This window comes from Drosophila eugracilis, unplaced genomic scaffold (genome assembly GCF_018153835.1).
Source record: "Drosophila eugracilis isolate 14026-0451.02 unplaced genomic scaffold, ASM1815383v1 contig_1821, whole genome shotgun sequence".
Classification (NCBI taxonomy): domain Eukaryota; kingdom Metazoa; phylum Arthropoda; class Insecta; order Diptera; family Drosophilidae; genus Drosophila; species Drosophila eugracilis.
In genome coordinates this window covers 135,950-160,889 of record NW_024572668.1, presented here as the reverse complement: position 1 = coordinate 160,889, position 24,940 = coordinate 135,950, and the positions used below count along the sequence as shown (strand labels likewise).

The following is a 24,940-nucleotide window of genomic DNA, read 5'->3' as shown; positions in this document are numbered from 1 at the left end:
TCAGGTGTTGTATATTTGTGGCAATTACCTGCGAATGTGCAAAATATAATTTCTCCTCTTTTACTTTATTCTCTGAGGCTTCGAGTGTCAACTGAAACCATTTTCCAATTAAGTTCGCTTGAATTATTATGCTGAAAGCCCTTACAAAACACGCCATGGGATTGCAAGGACTGTTTCACTGTACAAGTTATTTAATATCCGTGCCGGCTGGCGGTGCCCTCGTGGCAGGGGTAGAGCCGGTTGGTTAGGTGTTGGTGACCACCAAGGATGGCAGCCACTGAAGAGTCGGGTAGTCGCTTCGACTTCCTTCCTTCGTCCGAGTTACGTAACTATTGGTGCCGGCTGGCGGTGCCTCGTGGCAGGGGTAGAGCCGGTTGGTTAGGTATTGGTGGCGCTCCAGGATGGCAGCCACCGAAGAGTCGGGTAGTCGCTTCGATCTCTTTCCTTGTCCGAAGTTTACGGTGGGAGATACTTATCCCCGTTGTTATGGCCCTTAAGGCACAATAACCAAATTCAACAAATAGAATAAATATAACGGCTGAGGCCGGAGTTTTATGATCGAGCCAGTGCTCTCTATTTCAAATCCAAATTAAAACTAAAACTAAGAACTAACAAAAGCTCATGCATAGCCGGCTGCCCGCGCAGACGCTGACCTTCACATTTTGCAGAAGTCAAACGATCGCTGTCAGCCAACGAAACGGAGCCACGGCTCGGAACGGTACAATGCGCTGGCTCAGCTTAGGGCCCACAAGGTGGACCCAATTTAGGGTGGACCATGCATGAGAGGAAAGTGTAATAATAATAACAATATAATATTAACAAGGGGAATAAGAATTGGCCTGCTCAGCCTAAGCTGGGAGTTGGTTGTTAACTACTCCCCCCTTAAATTGGACGCCGTCCTCGGTGACAGCCAATTCGTCGATGGACCCTTGTAGCTGGGCTGCCTCTCGTTTGCGCCTGCAGTGTTGTTGGAGCAGGACCAAGCCGCATAGTGCGAGGCTGACGGCGACTCCTGCGGCGCACCAAATCCTCGGGGAACCTCCAGCCGACACGTCATCTCTAAGCTCCTGCATTAAACGCAGGTTATGCTTGTTCGTCCGCTGTAACATTGGCAGACTCAATATGTGATCGTGTCCCGTAATGTTAATCAAGGGGGAGGCCGCAATACTCGGCTCTTATTCACGGAGGAGTTGAGGTTCAAATACATTTACTCCATCGTCCCCAATTGTAAGGGGTTCCAGATTGCTGGGCCGCGTCCGGCACGTAGCCGCCCCGCCTGCATGTAACCGCCTGGCGCGGGTGTCGTGTGACGCCTTTTTGCAAAATGTGGCCAAGTTGGTAGGAGCGCAATCGGAGACTGCTAGGATCCCGTCATCGCCGTTGTCTTCTATTTGTAGCATAGTATGGTAGAGTGCGACAGGGCAGAGCAGGACTTTTTTTACAAATACGCTTAACTCTAGGATACTGGACTATAACGTGGATAAGAACATTATTTTGAAAAATCTTAATCTAGATACATCCATAAGGCTAACTATCGGGACCTCCGTAAGCTGTTCGTCGAAAATAGCCTTTAGGTCATTATGATTGAAAATAGTAGGATTGATGATATTATTTTTAGCAAGCGTGATAGTGAACATACAATTTTGGATTTCAGATATTAACATTCTATTTCTGGCTAGTAGTGTTTCGAACAAATGGCCTGAATCAACAAGCCCGTCCTTTTCCTCCCTGAGGATCTTGTTTACTGTGTCTGTGAGTAGACTGATGTGTTTCTGTGTCTCAGTGCTAATCATAACCTGTCTATTATTAGCCTCGATAACTCTATTTAGATCATCCGCGCCGGGTGTACCCGCCACGACCTTAAGGACTGAGCCCAAAAAATCAAGGTTCCTGGCCATTCTATGGTGTATCTTAAGTTCCTCCACTTCCAGCAGCTTCCTCATGTGGGAATTATAGCAAAGATTGGGTTTTAATATAAGGGCGACTGTGGCAGATGAAGAGCCTATCTAATGTTGTCCTTGTGAACCACCCTCCCCCTAATGAGAACAGATGTTCCCAGATCTGCCTCTACACGCTCTTCTGAATAAAGCGGTGTTAATTTGTTCCCTAATCTTTTGTTGTTGCGTAGGTGCACTCTTTCACCGACTTCGAAGACTCTGTTCTGCCTTGAAGGATTAACCCTGTCTAGGTTAGATTGTTGTGCCTTGTCAATCCTGGCTTTAATTGCCAGCTTCATCTCATCGCTGCTGGCGTGGATGACCTCCACCGGTCTAAACTCTGTAACCGAATGTAGCGACCTGTTGTACTCTATAGTAGACCTCAATATTAGTTCCACAGTATCCTCAATTTTTTTATCAAGCTTGAGGCATCTGGCAATTTCCGCCAGGGTACTGTGAAATCTCTCCACTTGGCCGTTGGAGCTACTGTGTAGCGGTGGCGCATTGACAACATCGATGCTGTATTGGTTTTGCAGCAACGATGTGATTGTCTCAGAGTTAAATGAGGCCTCATTGTCGCAGTATATGGTCTTGGTGTTAGGATAAAAATTTACCAGTTGGAGAATGGGTGCTCGTACATCTATTATTGCCCTAGAAGCTAAGGGCTGTACGACAGCGAATTTGGAAAATTTATCAATGCAAGTTAAGAAGATTTTTTTGTCGGTCGAAAAAATGTCGATATGCAACAATTCCCCAACGTATGATGGGATAGGCGTAATTCCTAATTCTTGTTTCTTGGGATGGCGATCGTATTTGGCCTTATTGCCGACTTTGCAATTTGCGACCACTTCGCTAGCTAATTTGAACATGTTCGGGAAGTAATAATCCCGGAGAATTTGTTTTGCGTTCTCCTGGGCAGCCCTATGGGCGCGATTGTGTTCTGTGTTAGTGATCTCCAACTGTTCATTAGCGTTGGTTATGTCACTGACAAAGGTTTTACAATGCCAGAACTTTGTCGCAGGAAATTCCTGCCTCAAGGCATGTTGAATGCACGCCAGGGTAGGGAAATCACAATGAATTGCGTTCACAACGTTGGCGTTAACTATCTCCTTAACGGATCCAACGAGCGAGTCCTTGTTATTAAAGTTAATGATATGGCGAGTTCTATTTCCGAAGACTATGAAATCCCGCCGAAGCGGTTGGCCTGCTTCCTCGAAAATAATTTGGTTTCTAAAACAGTTCAGAGGTTTGTCTATGGTCTCTATGGTGTATGAGAGCGAAAGCTCACTATGCACCGTAGCCGCGTCAGACTGGGCCCCAGCCTCTGTGTAATTCAGGGGTTGCCTCGATAGTGCGTCAGCTACCAGGTTTTGTTTTCCGGGTGTGTAAAACACTTTCCCGTTGTTCTCATCAATGAACGCTTTCCATCGCTTGATCTTAGCGTTGGTGTTTTTGTCGGATACCGCATATGTGAGAGGCTGGTGGTCTGTAAAGATCCGTACCTCATTGTTACCGTATAGGTAATTTTGGAGTTTGCCTATTGCCCAGACTATCGCCAACAATTCTCTTTCGTTGGTTGCGTAGTTCAACTCGCAGTCTTTTAGCGTGCGTGAAATCATGGTAATAGGTCTTTTATTTTGGGATAGTACCGCGCCTATTCCGCTCGCTGAGGCGTCGGTGGTTAAGTCAAACGGTAATGTAAAATCAGGGTATGTCAAAATGACGTCTTCCGATGCCAAAATGTTACGAAGGTGGTCGAATGCATTTCGCTGGGTTTCATTAAACCTGACAGCTACTTTTTTCGACATATTCTTGCTGACCGTTCCGTTTTCCCCTGTGATGATGGCGGTCAGAGGTCTAGCAATGCAAGCAAAGTTTTTTACAAAGCTCCTGTAATAGCTCGCCAGGCCTAGGAAGGACCTGAGGCTAAACAGATTTTTTGGTTGTGGGAACTCTTTTATTGCCCTAACTTTTTCTGGGTCGGTTCTTGTTCCTCCTCTGGTGACAATGAACCCTAGGAACTCAACGCTTTCTTTAAAGAACTTAGTTTTTTCCCGCGCCACCCTCATGTTGGCATCGAGTAGGCGCTTAAGCACCGTGTCAATATGCTTGACATGTTCCGTCTCATTCTCGGAAAAGATGATAACGTCGTCGACGTAGACGTAGCATATTTTGCCGATTCCTTCCACACTCGTGATGGCTCTTTTGAAAATGCTCCCTGCATTTTTTAGGCCGAAGGGTAATCGGCAGAATTCGTATTTCCCACCATTGACTGAGAACGAGGTCTTCTCTCGGTCCTTTTCAGCCAGGTATATTTGATGGTACCCTGACTTCAGGTCTAGGGTGGTAAAAAATTTGGCTTTCCCCAAGTTCGCTAGAATCATGGGTATGCTCGGCATGGGGTAGCGGTCGGCGATTGTTCGCTCGTTCAGCTTCCTGAAGTCGATTACTAATCGCTTCTTCTTGCTGCCATTGTCATCGGTCCCTTTTTTGTCAACCACCCAAGTAGGGCTATTGTATGGGGATCTGGACGGCCTGATTATGCCATTTTGCAGCAGCTCTTTTATTTTATTGTTTACAAAGTCTGCTGCCCCCATAGGGTAGGGGTATAACTTGGAGTAGATAGGTTTGTCACTCGTAGTTCGAATAGTAGCGACGACCGATGTGTTGAAGGTGAGCGCCTCGTTAGAGGTCGAAAACACCTTGATTCTTTTCAGAATAATTTTTTTGAAGTCGGCTTTAGCCGAACCTGGTACCACTATGTCATCGATCTTTGTGAAGCTGACATTCTGACAGTCAAAAAATTTGAGCTTCTCAGTGACGTTTGCGTATTTTATTACGCCGTTGCCTAGGTCCAATGCTACTCCTGCTCGCGTTAGCGAATCGAAGCCTATAATAGCATCAAACGTGCTCAATGTATCCAAGAGGAAAAATGGGACGTGTAGTCCAAAAATGCGCATTATACACTTGTTTTTGACATCACTGGAGCCGTGAATAGAGCTCACTGTAAAGGGAGTTTCAAACGGCATTACGTTTCTTAGCTCCTTTACGGGCTTTACGTAATTTTTTGCCGCCCCAGTGTCGATGAGAACTTTTAGTGTTCTGCCAGCCAACTGTCGCTCGACGAACGGCAGTCGGGAACGCTCCCTAAAAATGTAGGAGGTCGTTAAGCTCGGCCGTGTCGCTATCTTCCTCAATGGTGGCGACCTCAGCCTCGGCTTTGGTGTCATAATCTGTTAGTTCCTGTTGGAGTTGGGCTAAATTGTTGACGCGTTGGCGTCTTGGCCCGATTGGCCTGGGACGAGTTCTGCCTTTGAAATTGTTGTTACTTTGAGGTTTTCCCCAGTTTGCTCCCTGTCTGAACTTAGCCGTTGAGGGGCTACCTCCATCGGCTGAACCGTATTGTGGTCTAAGGACTCGGGATCCCTGCGCTTCGGCCAGCGATTGTCCTCATGAGGCTTATTTTGGTTCTGTTTAGGAACAAAGTGCGGATTCTTATCCTCACCTCTCCACTGCTTTCCCTGACCCTTATTAATGCGCCTATTGCCCTCATTAAAATGGGACTTGTCTTCTATAGCTTTCGCGTAGGATGCCGCGAACGCACTTCTTTCAATGCTGTTCTCGGCTTCCCGCGCTAATGCCAGTGCAGATGGAAGGTCTTTGGGTTGTGCTGGTAGCACGAGTGTCTTGAGTGGCCTCTTAAGTCCTGCAATGAATGCATGAAGGGCATCATCCCTAACCTCCTTATTCAGGATTGCTGCTGTGTCCATGTTATGTGACATGACTATTTTGTTAGTGACGAGCGTGAGTTTCCTCTCGACTTCGTCATAGTATGCCATAAGGTCGGAATCTCCTTGTCGAACCATTTCTAAATTTTGCCGTAGCACTCTTAGGGACGTTTTGTCCGCATATGTGCAATCTACTCTGGCTAGAATTGCATCGAAATTTAGCACTGTGTTGTGGGACGTGAGTAGTGCCCGAGCGGGCCCGCAAATTTTGTTTTTAATGATGACAACGGCCTCGTAGTAGAACACTTCATAAGCATCTGATGCAGCCTGCCTCCACGTCGTGGCTTCCATTGAACGTCGGCAGGGATTTTACTATGTCCAACTTGACATCGCATCTTACTGCAGGGTCGGGTACTACTCTTTGGTAGACCTCCACCTGCGGCGCTTGCACTGACAGCGCACTAACCTGTGCTCTAACCGCTCTTAACTCTGTGGCAAAATCGTTTCTTAAGCGTGCTTCCTGCTCGACAAGAGCGGCGCTGACCGCATTTGCGACAAGCGCTTGGACCATTTCTGCGTTCATTTCTGGTTGATCTATGTCCCTAACTTCGGGGCGAATTCCTACCTCTTCGCTATCGTCGCTATCGTCACTACGAATTTCCTGCTTTACTTCCCTATACTCCCAACTCATTGGCAGTTAAAGGGCGCTGGGTAGATACGAGGTATTTGATTATTGGGGCTCAAGACAAAAGGTTTCGGCGGGCCACTTGGTGATATAAAAGGCGAAGAGAAAAAAAAACAAATGGACCGTCACCTAAAACACAAAAATGTTGGATTAATTTGTCTCCAAAACAAAATTAAAATACAGAACGGTGACAACAAGCATAGGTCAATTCGACTGGGTGTATTATTAGCACAGATACACTGGATAACATTAGTTAAAAATTAAATACAAGCACAGTGGAAAAAAATTGTAGCAAAATACAAGGAGAAAAACGACTGGCAACCTCTGCATGCGTACAGAGACCAACCTTAACAAAGAAATAAAATATTCCTTTGCATAATTAATTCGTGCAAATGTTGACTGCCTTGGCACCAATGTGCGTTATATGAGATATATGTTTTTTTTTATTGTTATTTTTTATTTATGGCCACGCACTTAGAAAAATCTGAATCAGAAATCGAAAATCGAGTCACTATTTATTTACTGTAAAAAATTCCTAATGCTGGGCGTAGGGAATTGTATGCACTGGTATTTGTGTTTGCGTAGACCTTGGCTATTGTCGGCGCTCAGCTACTTACATATTGTACAACTTCAGGGGTGAAATTCGAATATTAGTAATAATATTACTCCGTTGGGCGACAGTTATTTAATATCCGTGCCGGCTGGCGGTGCCCTCGTGGCAGGGGTAGAGCCGGTTGGTTAGGTGTTGGTGACCACCAAGGATGGCAGCCACCGAAGAGTCGGGTAGTCGCTTCGACCTCTTTCCTTGTCCGAAGTTTACGGTGGGAGATACTTATCCCCGTTGTTATGGCCCTTAAGGCACAATAACCAAATTCAACAAATAGAATAAATATAACGGCTGAGGCCGGAGTTTTATGATCGAGCCAGTGCTCTCTATTTCAAATCCAAATTAAAACTAAAACTAAGAACTAACAAAAGCTCATGCATAGCCGGCTGCCCGCGCAGACGCTGACCTTCACATTTTGCAGAAGTCAAACGATCGCTGTCAGCCAACGAAACGGAGCCACGGCTCGGAACGGTACAATGCGCTGGCTCAGCTTAGGGCCCACAAGGTGGACCCAATTTAGGGTGGACCATGCATGAGAGGAAAGTGTAATAATAATAACAATATAATATTAACAAGGGGAATAAGAATTGGCCTGCTCAGCCTAAGCTGGGAGTTGGTTGTTAACTTACACTCGTATTTATATAAAATTTTTATAATTATTATTTTTTCTTGTTCTTCTCTTTTTTTTTGTATTTTTCCCGAGTTGTTCACATATGAAATTAATTTACAACATTTGCCGTAAATGATGTAAATTACGTTCTTACAAAACGCGCCATGGGATTGTAGAACTATTTCACTGAACACTCGTATTTATATAAAATTTATTGTTCTTATTATTTTTTCTTGTTCTTATCTTTTTTTTTGTCTTTATCTCAAGTTGTTCACATATGAAATTTATTTACAACATTTGCCATAAATGATGTAAATTACGTTCTTACAAAACGCGCCATGGGATTGTAGAACTATTTCACTGAACACTCGTATTTATATAAAATTTTTGTTCTTATTATTTTCTTTTTCTTAATCTTTTCCCACTTTGTATTTTGTAACGGCTGTGTTTCTTGATAATTATTTTTCATCTTTCTTTACTCTCAGTTTTTATTTTTATGGTTACATTTTGGCACAAGAATACTTCACCTGACTTTTTGTGTGTTCCTCTTACAAAGTAATTGTGATGAAGCGATCCATTTTACGTTTCGTATAGTCGGCTGCGCCAGTTATGGTTCCAATCTTCAGTAAATTAAACACTCGATCTTCAGGTCCAAATCTAGACTGGCGATTGTATTTTTCAGCGGTGGCCAAGAAGCCGCCGCTGCCGAAAGAGTACATAAAATCTTATATACTATACATAGAACTTTTACATGAAAATATAAAAATGTTTATTCTAGAATCCGCCGAAGTGGTTCTGCTTGTCTCATCTTTCCTGTAGGCGAGGGTCGGGGCATCCTGTTGCGATGTCAGCATTTGTAGCGGGGCAACGACTCGAGAGTGTCGTGGTTGGGTTCAATATCAATGCTTGGCTTGCAACATAATTACACCCAGATGTGTGGGTACAAGTGGCCGCCCAGTTAGCGTACCATTTCCAGGGTAGCTCTGGGAGGTTTGGCCGGAGGCTCGTTGCCTACCGACTGGTCGGTAACTCCCGCGAATATGCCGCGTCACAGGGTACGTGGACAGATCGCCGCGGCAGGTACTAAGTTACTCACAATTTTATTTTGCGTCAGTGGGGAATGCCAGCTCTAAACGGCAGCATCCTCACCGCAGCGGGTTATTGTGATTCACTACCAATTATATTTTTTACACGCACACGCACAACTCTTTGATTTTTTTTTTGTATATTTTATTTATAAATTATTCACGGTTTTTTTTAAATTTCTTTCTTTTATATTTGGAGCCGGGCTTGGCCAGAGGGACTATTCTCCCAAATATCACCTATGTACTTAGCTAAGTAGTTGCCAACGTTGTTCCTTTGGTTCCTGGTTCTTCGTTGACTCGTCTCTTCCCGCCTTGCCCTAGGTTTTTCTATTTACGAGTTACGTTACAAATAAAACAGTGATCGTTTCAATACTGTCGTTGTATATCTGTTGCTGCATCGCATTATTGTAGCCGCGAAAGCCGAGTGGACAGAGAGGGTTGAAGGGAAGGGGGCGCTTGGCCAGTGTTAACTTATATATCTATGTATATTAAAGTATTGATACACAAAAAGCCATAGGCAAAAAAAATGAAAGCGACCTATATTTCTGTAGAAATGTATAATGGAATGGAATGAACTATCAAAAGAACTATCAAACATTAAAGCAGAATTTGAAAGATCATATAAGTCATTAACACAAAATAGACCGATACAGAAAGCAACCGTTAGGAAACACGTAGAAATATTAGTTAAATGCTTTAATGAAGCTCGAATACTAATATATGAACACAGGGATAAGTTAAATAAAGACCATTGGTCTCAGGTATCAAAGTTTTTGATTAGACCAAGGTCCAATCTAGCAACTGTTAGTGAAAGGTTCAATCTCGATATAAAAATACCTAATATTCTTAATACCTCAATAATAATTGAAACTGGTGAAGAACCAGAATCAAAAGAAGTTATTGACCAACAAGATTTGGAAGAGGAAGAAATAAATAATCTCACTATCCCAGCTATATTACATATGGCACAGTCGAATACTGATTTTATCAATACTGCATCAAAGCTAATACTAGTATTTGATGGTAAAGCAGAAAACAACAAGTTTTCTCGATGCATTGGAAATTATAGAATTAATAAAAGGCGAACACGAACAATTAACAATTTCAATAATAAAAACAAAGCTAAAAGGTGTCGCCAGAAACTTAGTCGGAAATGAAACAACTATATCAGAAGTCATTTCCGGACTAAAGAGAAATGTCAAAGGCGAAACTGTTGAAGTATTATCAGCTAAACTGATGAATCTACAGCAACGCAACAAAACTGCTAACCAATATACATCACAGGTTGAGCAAATGACAAAAGCTTAAGAAAGTGCTTACATAACGGACGGCTTACCACTTGCGTTGGCCAGAAGTTACTCTACACAGTCTGCAATTAAGGCAATGCCAAAGAATTGCGCAATTGATAAGGTAAAACTTATTATGTAGGCTTGCACCTTCAACACCATGAATAATGCCATATTCAAGTTCGTAATCAGTTGCACGGAAGCAACTGGACAACCTAATACTGTCCTTCATTTTAAAAATTATTCACAGCGTGGTGGAAACCGTGGACGTGGAAACTTCAGAGGAAACTATCGTAGTCGTAATATTAATTACAACAACTACAACAGTTCCAATTATAATAGTAATGGACAAGGCCAATATAGAGGAAACTGAAGAGGCCGTGGCAACTCGAATCGAGGCCACAATAACAGTAACACAAATAATTCTGTAGGAATTGCTCAGAATAATCCGGGAAACTCTCACCCTTCAGATACTCAACAGTAAACCACAATGTTCACACCATCAATCTTAGTCTGAATATATTTGTGAACTTTACGAATACAGAAACCAACAAAAAACTTGTATTCTTAATTGAGACTGGTGCAGACATATCAATTTTAAAAGAAAATTCTGATATCCTTCGTGATATTCAGAAATATAATAAAATAAATAATTCAATCAAAAGGCTTTTTCCACACGATTTTCATATAGTAGATTTGCATTTCGCAATACCATGTGATGGAATAATAGGCATTGATTTCATAAAGACATTCAATTGTCAACTGGTCTTCAATCATAATGAAGATTGATTTATCCTAAAACCAAATAATTTGAATTTTCCAATTTATGTTTCTATAACATACAGTTCTGGTAATAATCCCATAACTCTATCAGTTAGATCTCAAGTGGTCCGAGAGATTCATCTATCATCAGATGAAGAAAGTATACTAATTCCTAATCAGGAAATTCAACATGGCAATTATGTTGCGAACACAGTCGCAACAACCACAAATGCATTTGTCCGATTACTGAATACGACCAGTACTGACCAAATAGTAAATATTCACAGTTTAAAATATGAAACACTTTCGAACTATTACATAGCTCAAAACAATCCAGAAAATATAGAAGAAACTGTCTTATATCAATACTTTGTCTTTTGTTTCAACACGACCCTCTCTATGGCACATAATTATTGTCCATATGAGCTAGTATTTGGTAAACAAGTAATTTACCAAGACAATTTAATAGCATTGATATTATAGAAACAATATGTAATATAGATAATTACGCTAAAGAAAGTAAATACAGACTAGAAGTAGCATATAAAAGATCTAGGATAATGATAGAAGAGCGTAAGAATAAAAATAAGAGACTATATGATCAGAAAGTAAACAATATAGATATATCAGTAGGAGATAAAGTATTATTAAGAAACAAAACAGGTCATAAGCTAGATTACAAATATACTGGTCCGTATAAAGTAAAGGAAATAGGAGATAGAAATAATATTATAATAGTTAATGACAAAAACAAAAAATAGATATTTCATAAGGATAGACTAAAACCTTTTAATTCATAGCCACATTTAGTATGGCCATACATAGATAATAACATAAATATAAAAAGCTTTAATATATACATATTTTTGATAAATTTCATTTCCTTTATTGTTATTAAGTAAAACCTCACATAAAACCAAAAAAAAACTCGAAAAAAAACAAAAAAAAAAATTTTTTTTTACTTTATAGATAATAAGGACCAAAATAACTACATGAAATTAAGTTATTTTTCAAAGGAGGGAGATGTAACGAACTCATATATTGAATATCTACTGTACCAAGAGTACTTGAAACAAACACACTGTAACACTTTGTTGCAGTGTTTACATACACAAAGGCCGGGTCAAAAACCTAAGTGGCCGAAACATGAGTCGATCGGCGCTTTCACAGAAAGTGCAAGTGTCAGTATTCTATTACATACGCAGGCCGCTCAAACGAACTCAAGTACATCCATATACCCTCGCGCTCCAGCTAAATAGATCATAATTAAATATATATAATACATATAAGATATACATAACCGTCTCTCTGCCGTCCGACTGTGGGCAGCGCAGCTACGAGACCTTGGCTTACTTAGAACCTACGGAAAATGTAAGAATCAGAAACAACTGGATGTTGGAAGCGGCATTAAGGCTGCTCCAACTATCAAATAAAGAATAAAATAGACAGCATCATCCACATCTATGTAATCCCCATAGGCGGCACAAATTTTTATGAAAAACTGCACCATGCTTTTAAATTTGAACTCGGCTACTGATGAAAACGGCAAACACATAAAACAAAACGCGATTTGTACGTTTAAGTGTGTTACTCTTTTCTTGCTGTTTGTTAGTGCGACAAGCACTCCAGATTTATAAGTATGCTCAGTTCGTTCTCTGCTGGCGATACTAAAATTGAGAAAATTTCAGCTAACAAAATTATTATTTAAAAAAAAAAAATAGTCGCGGCACTCGACTATAGCGTGTGTTTTGTTTTATACGTTAAAATCGAAAAATCACAAATAACAGGTACTCTATATTCTTTATTAGTATAAAAGCCCTGCATTTTATAAGTCGCTTAAATATTAAAAATACCAAAATAACTAAAATGATTTGTTTTTTTTAGCAAATTTCTTTTAAAGGAAGGACACACTTGTTTCTACCCTTTTTACTCTACTAATAATATTGATAAAATCGTGTCTTCAGGATATAATTATAATCATGAAACGGAAGAGCTATCACAAAGGAAAGTATATTATTAATATTAAAACTTAAACTTAAATTTAAAATATTTAAACTGTCTCTCGATTTAACCTGGCTCTCTTCAAAATACATAAATACGGTATCCATCAATTATTCAGATTATTAACCTGTATTAGTAGCATTTCCATTTTGTTATCGGAATATGACGATCTAATGATGAGTGATGAAAAGTCTTTTCCAACTTGCCAGAAAAAAGCAGCATATTGTTAAACTTTTTTTTGCAAGGGCATCCTTATATATCATACGAGTATATTCTATACAGTTAGTGCTTACTAATAGGTAAAAATATCATTGCAGTCCTGCTGTACTATCTGGGCTACATAATGTTTTGCAAAACATAATCATGTGACTCTATATGAAGACAAAATACCAATAATTTCTGAAATTCCTTTTCAACACATTATGCATTTATTCCTACTGCAGGCAATTTTTAAATGCACATATTTAAATATTCATATTGTTTTATTCAGAGCTCGCAAATAACAGTTGACCGTTTCTTGCAGTCAAAAAGTCCGTCAACCAAAAACCAATTTCGTGCTTCCTTTTTCCTTTGTTCATTCGCTGACCGCTTTGCAACGAGCCAAGAATATAAAAGTCCTTGCGTTTGTATGAGTGTATATGCGAATGACTTGTAAGCCACACTTGGCTTTGTGGATTCGGTGCGTTTGGAGTGTTTTAATTATTGTGTCAAAATGGATCGTGATCACAATAAAAGTGATATAAACAGATTTATATCTCTCGCTGCAGTCGCCCCATCTGAGTGCGCTCGCACATGTAGTACTGGCGACTCAGGTGACCGTTGACAGGGTCTTTTTAGCGCTTCACTGCATTTTAAGCGAGCGACGAAGCTCTTTAAGTGCAGAAACTTTAAATTCTCTACTTGCTGTTAAGCTTAATACTGAATAAATAATAAATATAATGATACGATCTAATAAATATGTTAAAGTTGTAGCTAAACGTTATTAAAAAGGTACTGAAGACAAAAGACCGTTTAAAAAACGGTCAACTGTTATTTGCGAGCTCTGGTTTTATTGGATAAAAGTGTTTCCCTTATGGAAAACATTTTTATTTATTTATTTATTTACTATTAGATGGTATACATAAAAATATTTATAATATAATTACTGTTCGGTCATTGTCCGGTCTTTCAGCGATAGAGCGGAGCGGGACCCAACAAAGCTCTTCGCTCAGGAGAATTCGGCCGCCGCTATCCTCTCTCCCTCTCTCGTTGGGTCTTCTGTCTATAGCATAAGATAATTTAATTCGAATAATTTATTTCACACTGAAACTGCCTTTCGTTCGCACGCGCCCTGCATTTTCGTCGAATTCACATTGAAACTTCCTTTATTTGCACGCGCCGTGCGCTTTTGTCGTATTAAAATCAATTTCGAAGTAATATTTCGCATTTCACAAATTAAATTAATAAAAACTCTTATTAAATTATTCATAGTGACCCCGACGTGATTTTCAGACGTTGTTCTCGGAAGTGATTTAAATTCATTGTGTTTAATAAACCTACGCTACCTTATATTTATTATACCTGCAAAATATATTTTAAGATAAAAAAGTGAATCGCTTTGGGTGTTAAATTTAATTTCGTCGTGGACCCAAATTGTGTTTTAATTCCCCAACCTATCGTAGTGAGCTCCAATTTAGGGTTCAGTTTCAAGACAGAAAAAAGTGATTTATTTCGTTTTTGTTTTTTTTTCTGCAACTTGTTGCTCGATGAAAATTACGGGACATTTTCGCGTAGCGTGTCCGCCATTTTTCAAACCTCAACGCGATTTTTTTTTCGGACTTTCCATCCGCATAATTTTCCGCTAAGTGAGCCACTGGCCGAATACGACGCATACACACTCTCGCACTGATATCGCTGCCAGTTCTTTCGACCTCTCGTTGCATTTTCGTTTCGATCATTGGACAAGTGCAAGCTTCGTTCTTGTTTTTCGCAGCGTTTTCGGTACTCTGGCTGAGCTTGTTCTACCCTTTAAAGAAGAAACTAACAAATAATATATTAATTAATTTTATTTTGTTTTTTTTCGAAAATTCATCGACAAGTCCACTGCTCGCCTACGTTCGGAATATACTTCTCGTTTATTTTTTATTTTTATTTTATTCGTTATTTCTTTCGAATTAAAATAAATTTTTTATCACACTCTTCGATTCTTAAAAAATTTTAATAAACAATAACATTGCGAGCAAAGATATAGAAGAGCTTAAAAATAAACGAGATGGAATAATGTGGAGTATATCCCAGCAGTATTTACAAGAGGGTCGACTATCCCTGAATCCGGTCGAATTAGATTGCCGATTGGAAATCTAAATTCGCAAATTGAAAATGCTTCTTCAATTCAGAATCAAATCGAAGCAAAATACGCAGAGGATTTGTTCCTCGAGGAACTGGAAGAAACTGCCGTAATGGCAAAATCATTACTTATTTCGCTAATAACCAAAGGCAGGCGTATGAGCGCCGATGATGCTGCTCTGCCGGTGAAGCGCACTTCGCAATGCCGTTTGCCGAGCGTTGCTCTTCCAACCTTCAGAGAATAAAACTCCAAATTTAACAATTTTATAAGCCTTTTCGAAACATTGCCGACAAAGATGACACCCTGCACGATATTAAAAAATTTAAAAATTTGATATCGTGTCTGGCTGGCGACGCTTTAGGCATAGTTAGGGCCCTCCAAGTCACTGCGGTTAATTATCCTAAAGCCCTAACTAGTCTGAAGTGGGTGTACGATAATGATTGTCCTATTTTCTTTGACAATATATCGACACTTTTCAATATGCCGAAAATTTCCCAGCCATCAGCTACAGCCTTGACAAACCTGATCGACACAGTCAGAGCTCTTTATGATTCTCTCTGCTTCGCTTCCCCTTTGGAGCGAATGTGAGGCGGCTCCGGATGAGCGATACCAGCACATGGTCGCCGAAGAGGCTTCCAAGCCCAAAATGTTCAGCCTAGCAATACGTTCCCAAAGATAGTGGAAATAAAAGTTTTTTGTTGTTCGCTATCAGAGACGACCGTGCACCTCGGCAGAGCATGAAATTGGAAATTGCACTTCTTTCGCTTCCTTAAACGTGCAGCAGAGATTCGATTTTGCGAAAAAAGTGCCCTTATACATTAACTGCCTTCGCAAGGGTCACACTGTTAAAAAATGGAAGTCGAACAGGTGCAGGGTGTGCAAATCTTCTCACCACACATTGTTGCTCAGATACTCTGCTAATACAAATCTCGAGTTGCCGCCACGAGTCTCCATCCACTTTGCATGTTTTGCATGCGACTGTATCGGATAGAGGTATTCTTGCTACAGCTATCGTGAGGGTGTTAAAGAAAAGTGGCGAATTGTGCTGGTTCGAGCGTTGCTTGATTCTTGTTCACAAGTATAGTTTGTAACCGATAAGCTCGCTCAGAGACTACAAATTAAAAGAGAGGACGTTGGTATGAGCTTGCGCGGCATTGCTGAAACGAATGGCCAAGCAACGAAAAAAATACAGACAATAGTGAAGTGCGAATATGAAGCAGTCAGTTGTCATCCGATTTTTATGTTTTTAAAAATATTTCTGGTTATCGTCCGGATCAAGCGGTGAGCACCAGCGGTTGGAGGGTACCTGAAAATATTCAGTTGGCAGATCCATTCTTCTTCAAGCCCCAAAAAATTGATATGCTTATCGGCGCCGATTCATTCCTTGAAATTCTTTCAGTTGGCCAGATAAAGCAAGGGCCGGAACCTTCTATTTTACAAAAAACTGTTCTCGGCTGGATGGTGTAAGGGAGATGCGCCTCGGAAAATAAAATAATGGCAGAAAATTCAATACATCTCAGCTGTCAGGAAGAAGCGTTAGAGTCAATCGACACCACCCTGCAGAAATTTTGGTCTGTGGAGGACTTGCCGCACAAGGCTAAAGTCCATACTCCTGAGCAGCAAAATTTAGGAACAAATTTTTGAGAAAAATACTCAAAGATTGTCGTCTGGGAGATTTTCGGTCGTCTGCCGTTCAAATCTGACCCAATAGTTCTTGGTTCGTCATATGAAGTTGCGAAACGTACGTCGCTTGAAAGGATATTGTCAAAAAATCCTTGGTTAAAGAAAATGTACCTGAATTTCATGGAGGAATATGTATCACTGGGCCACATGTCCTTTACTTATGATCAAATTCCAGATGGCCCACACTATTTCATTCCGCACCAATGCGTGCTTCGGCCTCAAAGCACCTCAACCAAGTTGAGAGAGGTATTTGATGCCTCAAGCCGCACATCGACGCAGGTTGCGTTGAATGATTTCCTGATGGTAGGCCCCACGATTCATTAGGAGTTTACCCTTCCAGAGGACATTAAAAAGATGTACCGCCAAATGATGGTCGACAAAGCTGACTAAAACTTCCAGATCATAGTGTGGAGGCGAGATCCTTCTGAGTCTCTGAAGATCTTCAAGTTGAATACCGTAACATATGAAACTTCGCCAGCTCCGTTTATGGCGATCCGGTGTTTAATGCAGCTTGGAGCAATGGCGCAAGCTAAGTATCCAAATGCTGCGAAGGTTATTCAGAAAGATTTCTATGTTGACGATCTTTTGACAGGCGCCGGAAGCGTTGAGAACCTGCACAACCTTCGAGATGAAGTTTCTCTGGTGTTGCAAGAGGCAGGTTTTGAATTGGCAAAGTGGTTTTCAAACTGAGAGATCTCCGCATCTGAGAGCGCTGTTATGCCATTATTGGCTGACTCAGACGTAACCAAAACCTTGGTGGTTTGGTTACCTGGCAAAGATTATTTTCAATTTTGGTTGGATGACTCTTTACTGGATCTTCGTGCGATAAAAAGAAACATACTCTCCGTAACTTCGCGGCTTTTCGATCCATTAGGGCTATCGTGTCCTTTGGTCAGAAAGGGAAAGATTCTTTTACAGGAGCTGTGGCTTCGAAAAATAGGACGACTCGCTACAAATGCAGTTACTATAGCCGTGGGAAGCCTTAAAGGGAACTTTGCTTGAACTGCCCAATGTTATGGTACCGCGATTCGTTCACACAGATCCGCAGGTTCCGATTGAGATACACGCTTTCGCTGAGTAGCGGAAATCCAAGAGTGGCCGGAGAAAGCAATTTAGCGACAAAATAGAGTCCTTTTTGTCGCACCTGAAGCTTCTGAGACTTTTCGTGTGGGTTTTTCTATTTATTAAAAAGTGTAAGAAATTGTCAACGCTTTTCGAACAAAGTATTACGCCAAAAGAACTGAATTTTGCGTTTCCGGTATCACCGAGTATTGAGAAATTGAATCTTTTTGTAGCTTAGATTGGTGCTCCTCGACGTTGCTCCGAGTTGGTGGTCGGTTATTGAATGCTCCTATCCCGTACGAAGCCAAATTTCCGTTGAGGCTATCGAAAGGCTCGCAATTCCTTAAATGTCACGCTGGTTCTCGAGCTCTTGTAAGTCTTCTGCGCGAAAATGTTTGGTTAGTCAATGCAGAGGAGCTCGGGACTCTCATCGCCAGCGTGGAGGCGGTCCTAAGCTCAAGGCCAATCGGAGCGCTAAGCAGCGACCCGGCCATCTTCTGATCGGCGTCCCGCTGTTGGCTCCACTAACGTCGTTGCTCCCGGACCAGATCAGCCCAACCTGCTTGCGGTGATGGCCCAATGTCTTGTGTCACAAGCACAGGTTTTAGCAGCGATTGTCCCAGAAGTACGTCTCGAGCCTGCAACGGCGGCTGAAGTGGAACCAGAAGGTCCCAAACGTCGACAACATGCCACCCCAGCTGTGGAGGATCGGGCGCGTGTTGGCGGTGCACGTCGGCGCTGACGGCAAGGTCCGAGTGGCGGACGTGAAGACAGCGGAGGGAACGTACCGGCGCACCATCCATAGATTGTCACTTCTACCTTAACAATCTTGAAGGACGTCGTCCCTTTATAGTGTGCGGTGTTCGGTTGTTATTTGGTCTTTCAATGTAAAGAGGGGAGCGGGACCCAATAAAGCTTTTCGCTCAGGTGAATTCGGCCGCCGCTCTCCTCTCCCCTCTCTCGTTGTGTCTTCTGTCCATAGCATAAGATAATTTAATAAATTAGTTCACATCGATACTTCCTTTTGTTCCCACGCGCCGTGCATTTTCGTCGAGTTCACATTGAAACTCCCTTTCGGTTGCACGCGCCGTGCTCTTTTGTCCCATTAAAATCAATTTCGAAGTCATAAATGAAATCCCTGGATTTCACAAATTTAAATTAATTAAAACCCTTAATAATTCTTCAATAAATAATTATAGAGAGGAGTAACTAGCTACTAAGGTCATCGACTCGATAATTAATTTAACAATTTGTTACAGTGAAGGTTTATGGCTTAAAAATTAAAAAGAGTTATAACATGTCGCGCTGTTTAAATTAGGTGTATGATTTTACTTTTCATTATGAAAGATATTACTAGCTTTGATTTAGTAGTTGTTAAGGTAGTTAATAAGTTTGAGGGCGGTGTAAGCCCAAAGAGGTTGGTCCTAAGTGTATGATAGTGTTTGCATGAGTCTAGTATATGTTTGACTAATAGTTCCTCCCCACAGTTAGGACGGGATGGCTTTATTCCATCGGTAAGGCTTTTCAATATTGTATTTCTTCACAAACTGTATACATCGTCGAATTGCCTTCGATACTTCAGGGCCACGTCGTAGTCCTTGCAAACAAGAGCTTTGGTATCAGCTTAAAAGCAGTTTGGGCTACTCTGGTTTTAATATCCGGTAATCCGGCTTTGGCCAGGATGCATTTCTTTCGGTCGATGGAAAGGCGCCAATACTCCTTTCCACAGTAAGATCTTATTTAGGTTAGATGTCGCAGACCATCCGTAGATAGAGAGGGCTCTTGTCACTTGTATAAGTGTTGTGGGGTAAATTAATGAGCGCTTAGCTGTTAAGAATTTTATAATGTTAAGCCTATTGATATGTTTTATCCTAACTTGTAAAAAAACATACAATTGCTAAAAATAATGGCATCATCTGCATAGATTGAAAGGTTAATTTGCTTATATCTTAAAATGATGTTATTTAAGGATTGGAAGGCCATCATGAACAACACCACAGAGAGGGCGATCCTTGTGGGATGCCGTTGTGGAGAGTATAGAACTTAGATAGAGTGTTGTTTACTTTTATTCGGATTGAACTTTTGATCATGAAAGCCTTCGGTAAATTGAAGGTCTTTTGACCCACCTCCACCGGGAAAACTGATCCAGTACTGTTTGGCAAACATTTTTTCAAAAGTCTTGCTTAGACAGGGAAGGAGGGAAATGGGTCTAAAGGAAGATATTTCGTGGGTTGGTTTATTAGGTTTTAAAATTGGTATTATAATGGCGCATTTCCCGACGTGGGGGAGGAGCCTTTACCGAGCATTTCATTGTACATTTCTAATAGGCGGTACATAGCTTCGGAGGGAAACTGTTTAAGCATTGGGTGTGAAATCCGTTCTATAAAATTAAAGTCGAGATCAGTAGCTAATGCGGACAAATTGATTACTGAGTACTACTGGGAGAGAATTTTTTCTTTGCGGGCCTTGTATTGGTGGGAGAAGTTGTCGTCCTTGGAATAGTCCGACCAAAAGTTCCCAAATGAGTCTGTAGAGTTACGCAGCTCTTTATCTTTATATTTAATTGTTCAGAGGCTATATGAGGAGTTACCTGTTAGGCGATTTAGATCGGACCATGTCTTCTTAGTAGAGGATAAAGGGCTAATATCTGATGTAAATCGTTCAAAGGATTCTCGTTTTGCTATTTTAGATTTGTATTTATATAGGTTATTGGATTTCCTGTAGGAGATCAAAGCAGCAGAGCTCCTAGTTTGATTATAAGTATGCCAAAGAAATTGCTTTTGGTTCCTTAGATCTTAAGGCGTTTAACTGATGTAGACAGGGTTTGGTTTGTGGGATTGCTACATTAGCTGCTGCTTTAATTCCTTTTATGATTTTGGCTGCTTAGTTGAAGGAAAAGTAAAGCTGACTTTGCATTCGGCGTGGTACAGATTCCAATTTGCCTTATCTAATTTAAATTTCGGAGTGAAAAAGTGGTGAAAAGTTTTTGGGATTGGTTTGCAAATGTATGTGTGTGACTATAGGATAGTGATCACTTCCATAAAGAGAAGCTTTTATGGACCACTTACAGAAAGGGAACAATGATGCGGATGCTAAAGTAAGGTCAATAGCCGTAAATGAGTTGTGGGTAGAATGATGGGTAGCTGAGCCATCGTTAAGAATAGTCAAGATTGATTTGGTAATTACCTCTTCCATTTGGAGCCCTCTTGAGTTTATGAGTTTGACCCCAACATTGGACTCCAAGCATTGAAGTCTCTAAAATAAAGGATTGACTGTCACGAGTTGGGATGGAGGTACATACGTATTGAAAATACAAATATTGGGTTGTAAGATTTCGATACCTAAAGAGCATGTACTGCCACTTATTGGTATAGGCTTGTGAGGAATGTCTTTCCGGATGAGTATGCTAACACCTTGCTTAGCATAGGCATTAGAGATTGTGTTGTAGAAATATGCAGTAAATTGCTTGGGGGAAGCAACATTCGTAAGGATTGCTTTTATATGCGTTTCCTACAGGCAAATAACATCCGGGTTGGTAACGTTAATCAAAAGTTGTAGTTTGTGATAATTGTTAAAATAACCACTCATGTTCCATTGTACTAGTGTAATGGACATATGCGGGAAAAGAAATTGGATATTATTGCGTTAAGATCTGGGATGGACGAATCACTGGATGAATCACTCATAAAATCGTCAGACAGGTCGTTTTTATGTTCTTGGGTTTCGATTTATTTGTGTGTGAAGATCACACGGATATATATGACGCCCAAGAAGGCGCATAAAAATGGATAGTTAATAAGATTAGGGAATTAAGGATAGCGTTAAGGGAAATCATGAAGTTAATAGTTTTAGGTTGTTTTGTAGTTGTAAGAAGAAACCTGAAGTACCAGTTTTATTACCATACTTAGTTAAGAATAAAACATAATTTTGAATTTTAATGCGCGGGCGCGCCTTGGTAACAACGGACGGTCACACTGCCGGGCTGGACAAACGGGCACACCACACGAAGGCTTTTCCGGGAATGGGCACACTGACTTCAGCCACGGGGTATATAAGGAGGACCGGTTTCTTGGGAAGAGTCACTTTTGCGGTGGATCTCGCTCAGGTAAGATCAGCCCTCCCTCACCAGCATTAGTCTCTAGCGTATCACCAAGACGGCCTGGCCCTGTCTCCACGCGGCTCCCCCACGGCACACCTCGGAGCATAGGAAGCCCGGCTACCCTCTTCGGAAGCTCTCCTTCCCAGGCCTGCAGAGCGCCCACGGCGAAGACCAGCCGATCCCTGTTAATCAACTCTGTAACCGTCGATATGAAATAAACAACCAAAATCTGTTCTATCCTTAACAAAACAAGCTGCGTCATACTCTGGGTGGAATCTTCTTTTCAGAAACAACGCCTGACATCAAACTAAATGTTGGAACGAACTGCTAGTATACAGTGAACTGTCCCAGCCACCCCAAAGCAGGACTGTTACATGGCACCCGAACAGGTTGAAGTGGTTTTAGGAAGAAGGACACCAAGAGGGTAATGTCGAGCTGGGTAAACCAAGCTACGAAAGCAGAGCTGGTAGAATACGCGAGTGAGTTCGGAGTAGACCCAAGCGGAGGATCAAGGGAATTAAGACAGAGGTTCGCGATATACAAAAAGAGCACGGATCACACAGAGGATGTCAGGACAAGATTGATGGATGTATCAAATAAGTACAAGAAAATGGAAATACCGGGTGGAGGTGTCCAGGTCGAGCCGGACAGCAAAAAGATGGCCACAAGAGAGGAAGCACGGAACACTGGAGACAGGATGAAAATAGAAACCCTAGACAGAGTGAGAAGTTGGGGAATACGGTACCAGGGCACATCCAACCCACTGGAGTTAATAGGCAAAATAGAGGAATGGGCCACAGGAACAAACGATGCCATTTATCCTAGAAGGCGCCGCAGAGGACTGGTGGAATACGACGCCAAGTCGGGGACATGGGAAGAGCTGAGAAGGGAACTCCTAGAGTACTTCCTACCGCCAAGGTATCAGGAGCAACTGGATGTACAAATCGGACAACTACGACAAAAGGAGGGAGAACCAACATGAACATACACGATGGAGCTGCGAAAGCGGATGAGATTCACCGACTACTCGGAGAAGGAACAGCTGGATAGGATCTTCAAGAACTGTCGGAGTAAGATAAAGCTGTATGCACGAAGATCAGGCTCAGGCCAGAAATCTGTATGAGATGTGGAGGAACAGGACATGCCACGAGAGCATGCAAAAACCCGCCCAGGCTATTCTGCTGGGTATGCGGAAGGAACGAGAAGAGGACAACGGAGCGTTTTAGAGCCCGGTCGGGAAAACGCAGGAGGCTTTAGCAGGTGACGCCAGAGGCTCAAGACCAAACACAAGGACCGCCGGGAGGAGAGTCGATAAGCTACGACAGATATCAGGTGACTACAGAGGAAAGAATCGGAACGAGGAGGGCGAAGGGAGTCAAGAAGTGTACTCGACAGGAGGAGATACCAAAACTGAAGAAAGCAGGGTAGGTGGAACGAGGCGGGGGAGGAAATAACCCTGGCAAATGGGACAAGAAAAGTCGTAGGGAACTTCACCGCGCTCGTACGGTTCGGGAGCGAGCGATTCGAGCTTAGTTTCTTAATCCTGGACCGGGTAACAGGAGGAATACTGCTTGGGATGGACTTCTTGGCAAGAGTAGGAACCAGAATACGATGCGGCCACCAGGAAATAGCCATCAGAGAGCCTCATGAGGAACCAAGACGGAAACAACAGGAAGAAGTTGTGGTAAAAACGGAGCCATCCGACAAGGAGATCCAGACAATTCTGAAAGACCAAATGCTGGTGTTTGAGAAAATGAAGAGATGCAATACGATCGCAACGCACACAATATACATGAAGGACGAAAGACCGGTAAAGCAACTTTATTACCCACGCAACCCCAAACAGCAGGCCAATATAAACGGATAAGTAGATGAACTTTTGGACCAGGGGCTAATAGAACCCTCGCGAAGCTCGTACAGCGCGCCGGTAGTCTTGGTACGGAAGAAAAACAACGAATGGAAAATGTGCGTGTACTACCGATTGCTAAACGAGAGAACGGAAAAAGACGCGTACCCGGTACCGAGGATGGATTTTATATTGAACCAACTACCGAAAGCCAGGTTCATTAGCACAATCGATCTGAAAGCAGGGTATTGGCAAATACCTATGGACGAGACTAGTAAGCAATACACGGCGTTCACAGTACCGAGAAGAGGTTTATTCCAGTGAAGGGTAATGTCATTTGGACTTACTACTGCACCGGCAACATTCCAGCGAGCCCTGGATACCATCATAGGATGAAGCCGTAGATGGTAGGTAGAGTGGCAAGATGGGCATTAGGCTTACAACCGTTTCAATTTGAAGTAAGATACCGCAAGGGAAAACTAAACGCCGTGGCAGACGCATTATCGCGCGCACCGCCGGTTGAGATAAAAGAACAGGACAGGAATGGCTGGAAGAGGAATACGAGGAATGTCGGAAGAACCCGGGAAACGAGGCATATAGGATTGAGGGAGGCCGATTGTATAAGCAGGGCACCAAGGAGAGAGACCTTAACCCCTGGAAACTGTACATCACCAGAGAAGAAGTACAATCGGTGTTATGCGAGAACCATTGCCAAAAGACGGCAGGCCACCTAGGAACATTTAAGACACTCAGGAGGATCACAAAGCAGTAATTCTGGCCTGGTATGAAAAAGGACATCATGAACTTCGTGAAGGCGTGCGAGACCTGTCAGCGGTACAAATCATCGCAACAACAGACGGCGGGAAAGATGCTGACAAGGATCGCCAACGCCCCGTGGGAAGCTCTGTGCGTTGATTTTGTGGGCCCACTACCAAGGACAAGGCACGGGAATACTATACTAGTAGTAATATTGGATAAATTCTCAAAGTGGGTGGAATTAACGGCGGTACGACAGGCAAAAGCAGACACGTTTCTGAAGGTATTTCGGGGAAAGGTCATAGCAAGGGTTGGAGCACCGAAGACCCTAATATCAGACAATGGGGTGAAATTCACCGGAAGGAAGACCAAGACAGCCATGGAACGCTGGGGAATAAGGCAGCAGTTCACTGCGCTGAACCCAACCGAGCGCACGAACAGCACAGTAAAGACCATGATAGCGGAGT

At 42.0% G+C, this 24,940-nt stretch overlaps 1 protein-coding gene across 1 annotated transcript in view; it reads left to right on the top strand.

The window, feature by feature from the left end:
* Positions 1–24,940, top strand: part of LOC121529733 (acetylcholine receptor subunit alpha-like) — a 238,331-nt gene that overhangs the window by 107,559 nt on the left and 105,832 nt on the right. The window contains exon 4 of the mRNA XM_041817660.1: positions 12,585–12,702. Within this exon, the coding sequence (XP_041673594.1) occupies positions 12,585–12,702 (118 nt within the window). The remainder of the gene's footprint in view (positions 1–12,584; positions 12,703–24,940) is intronic.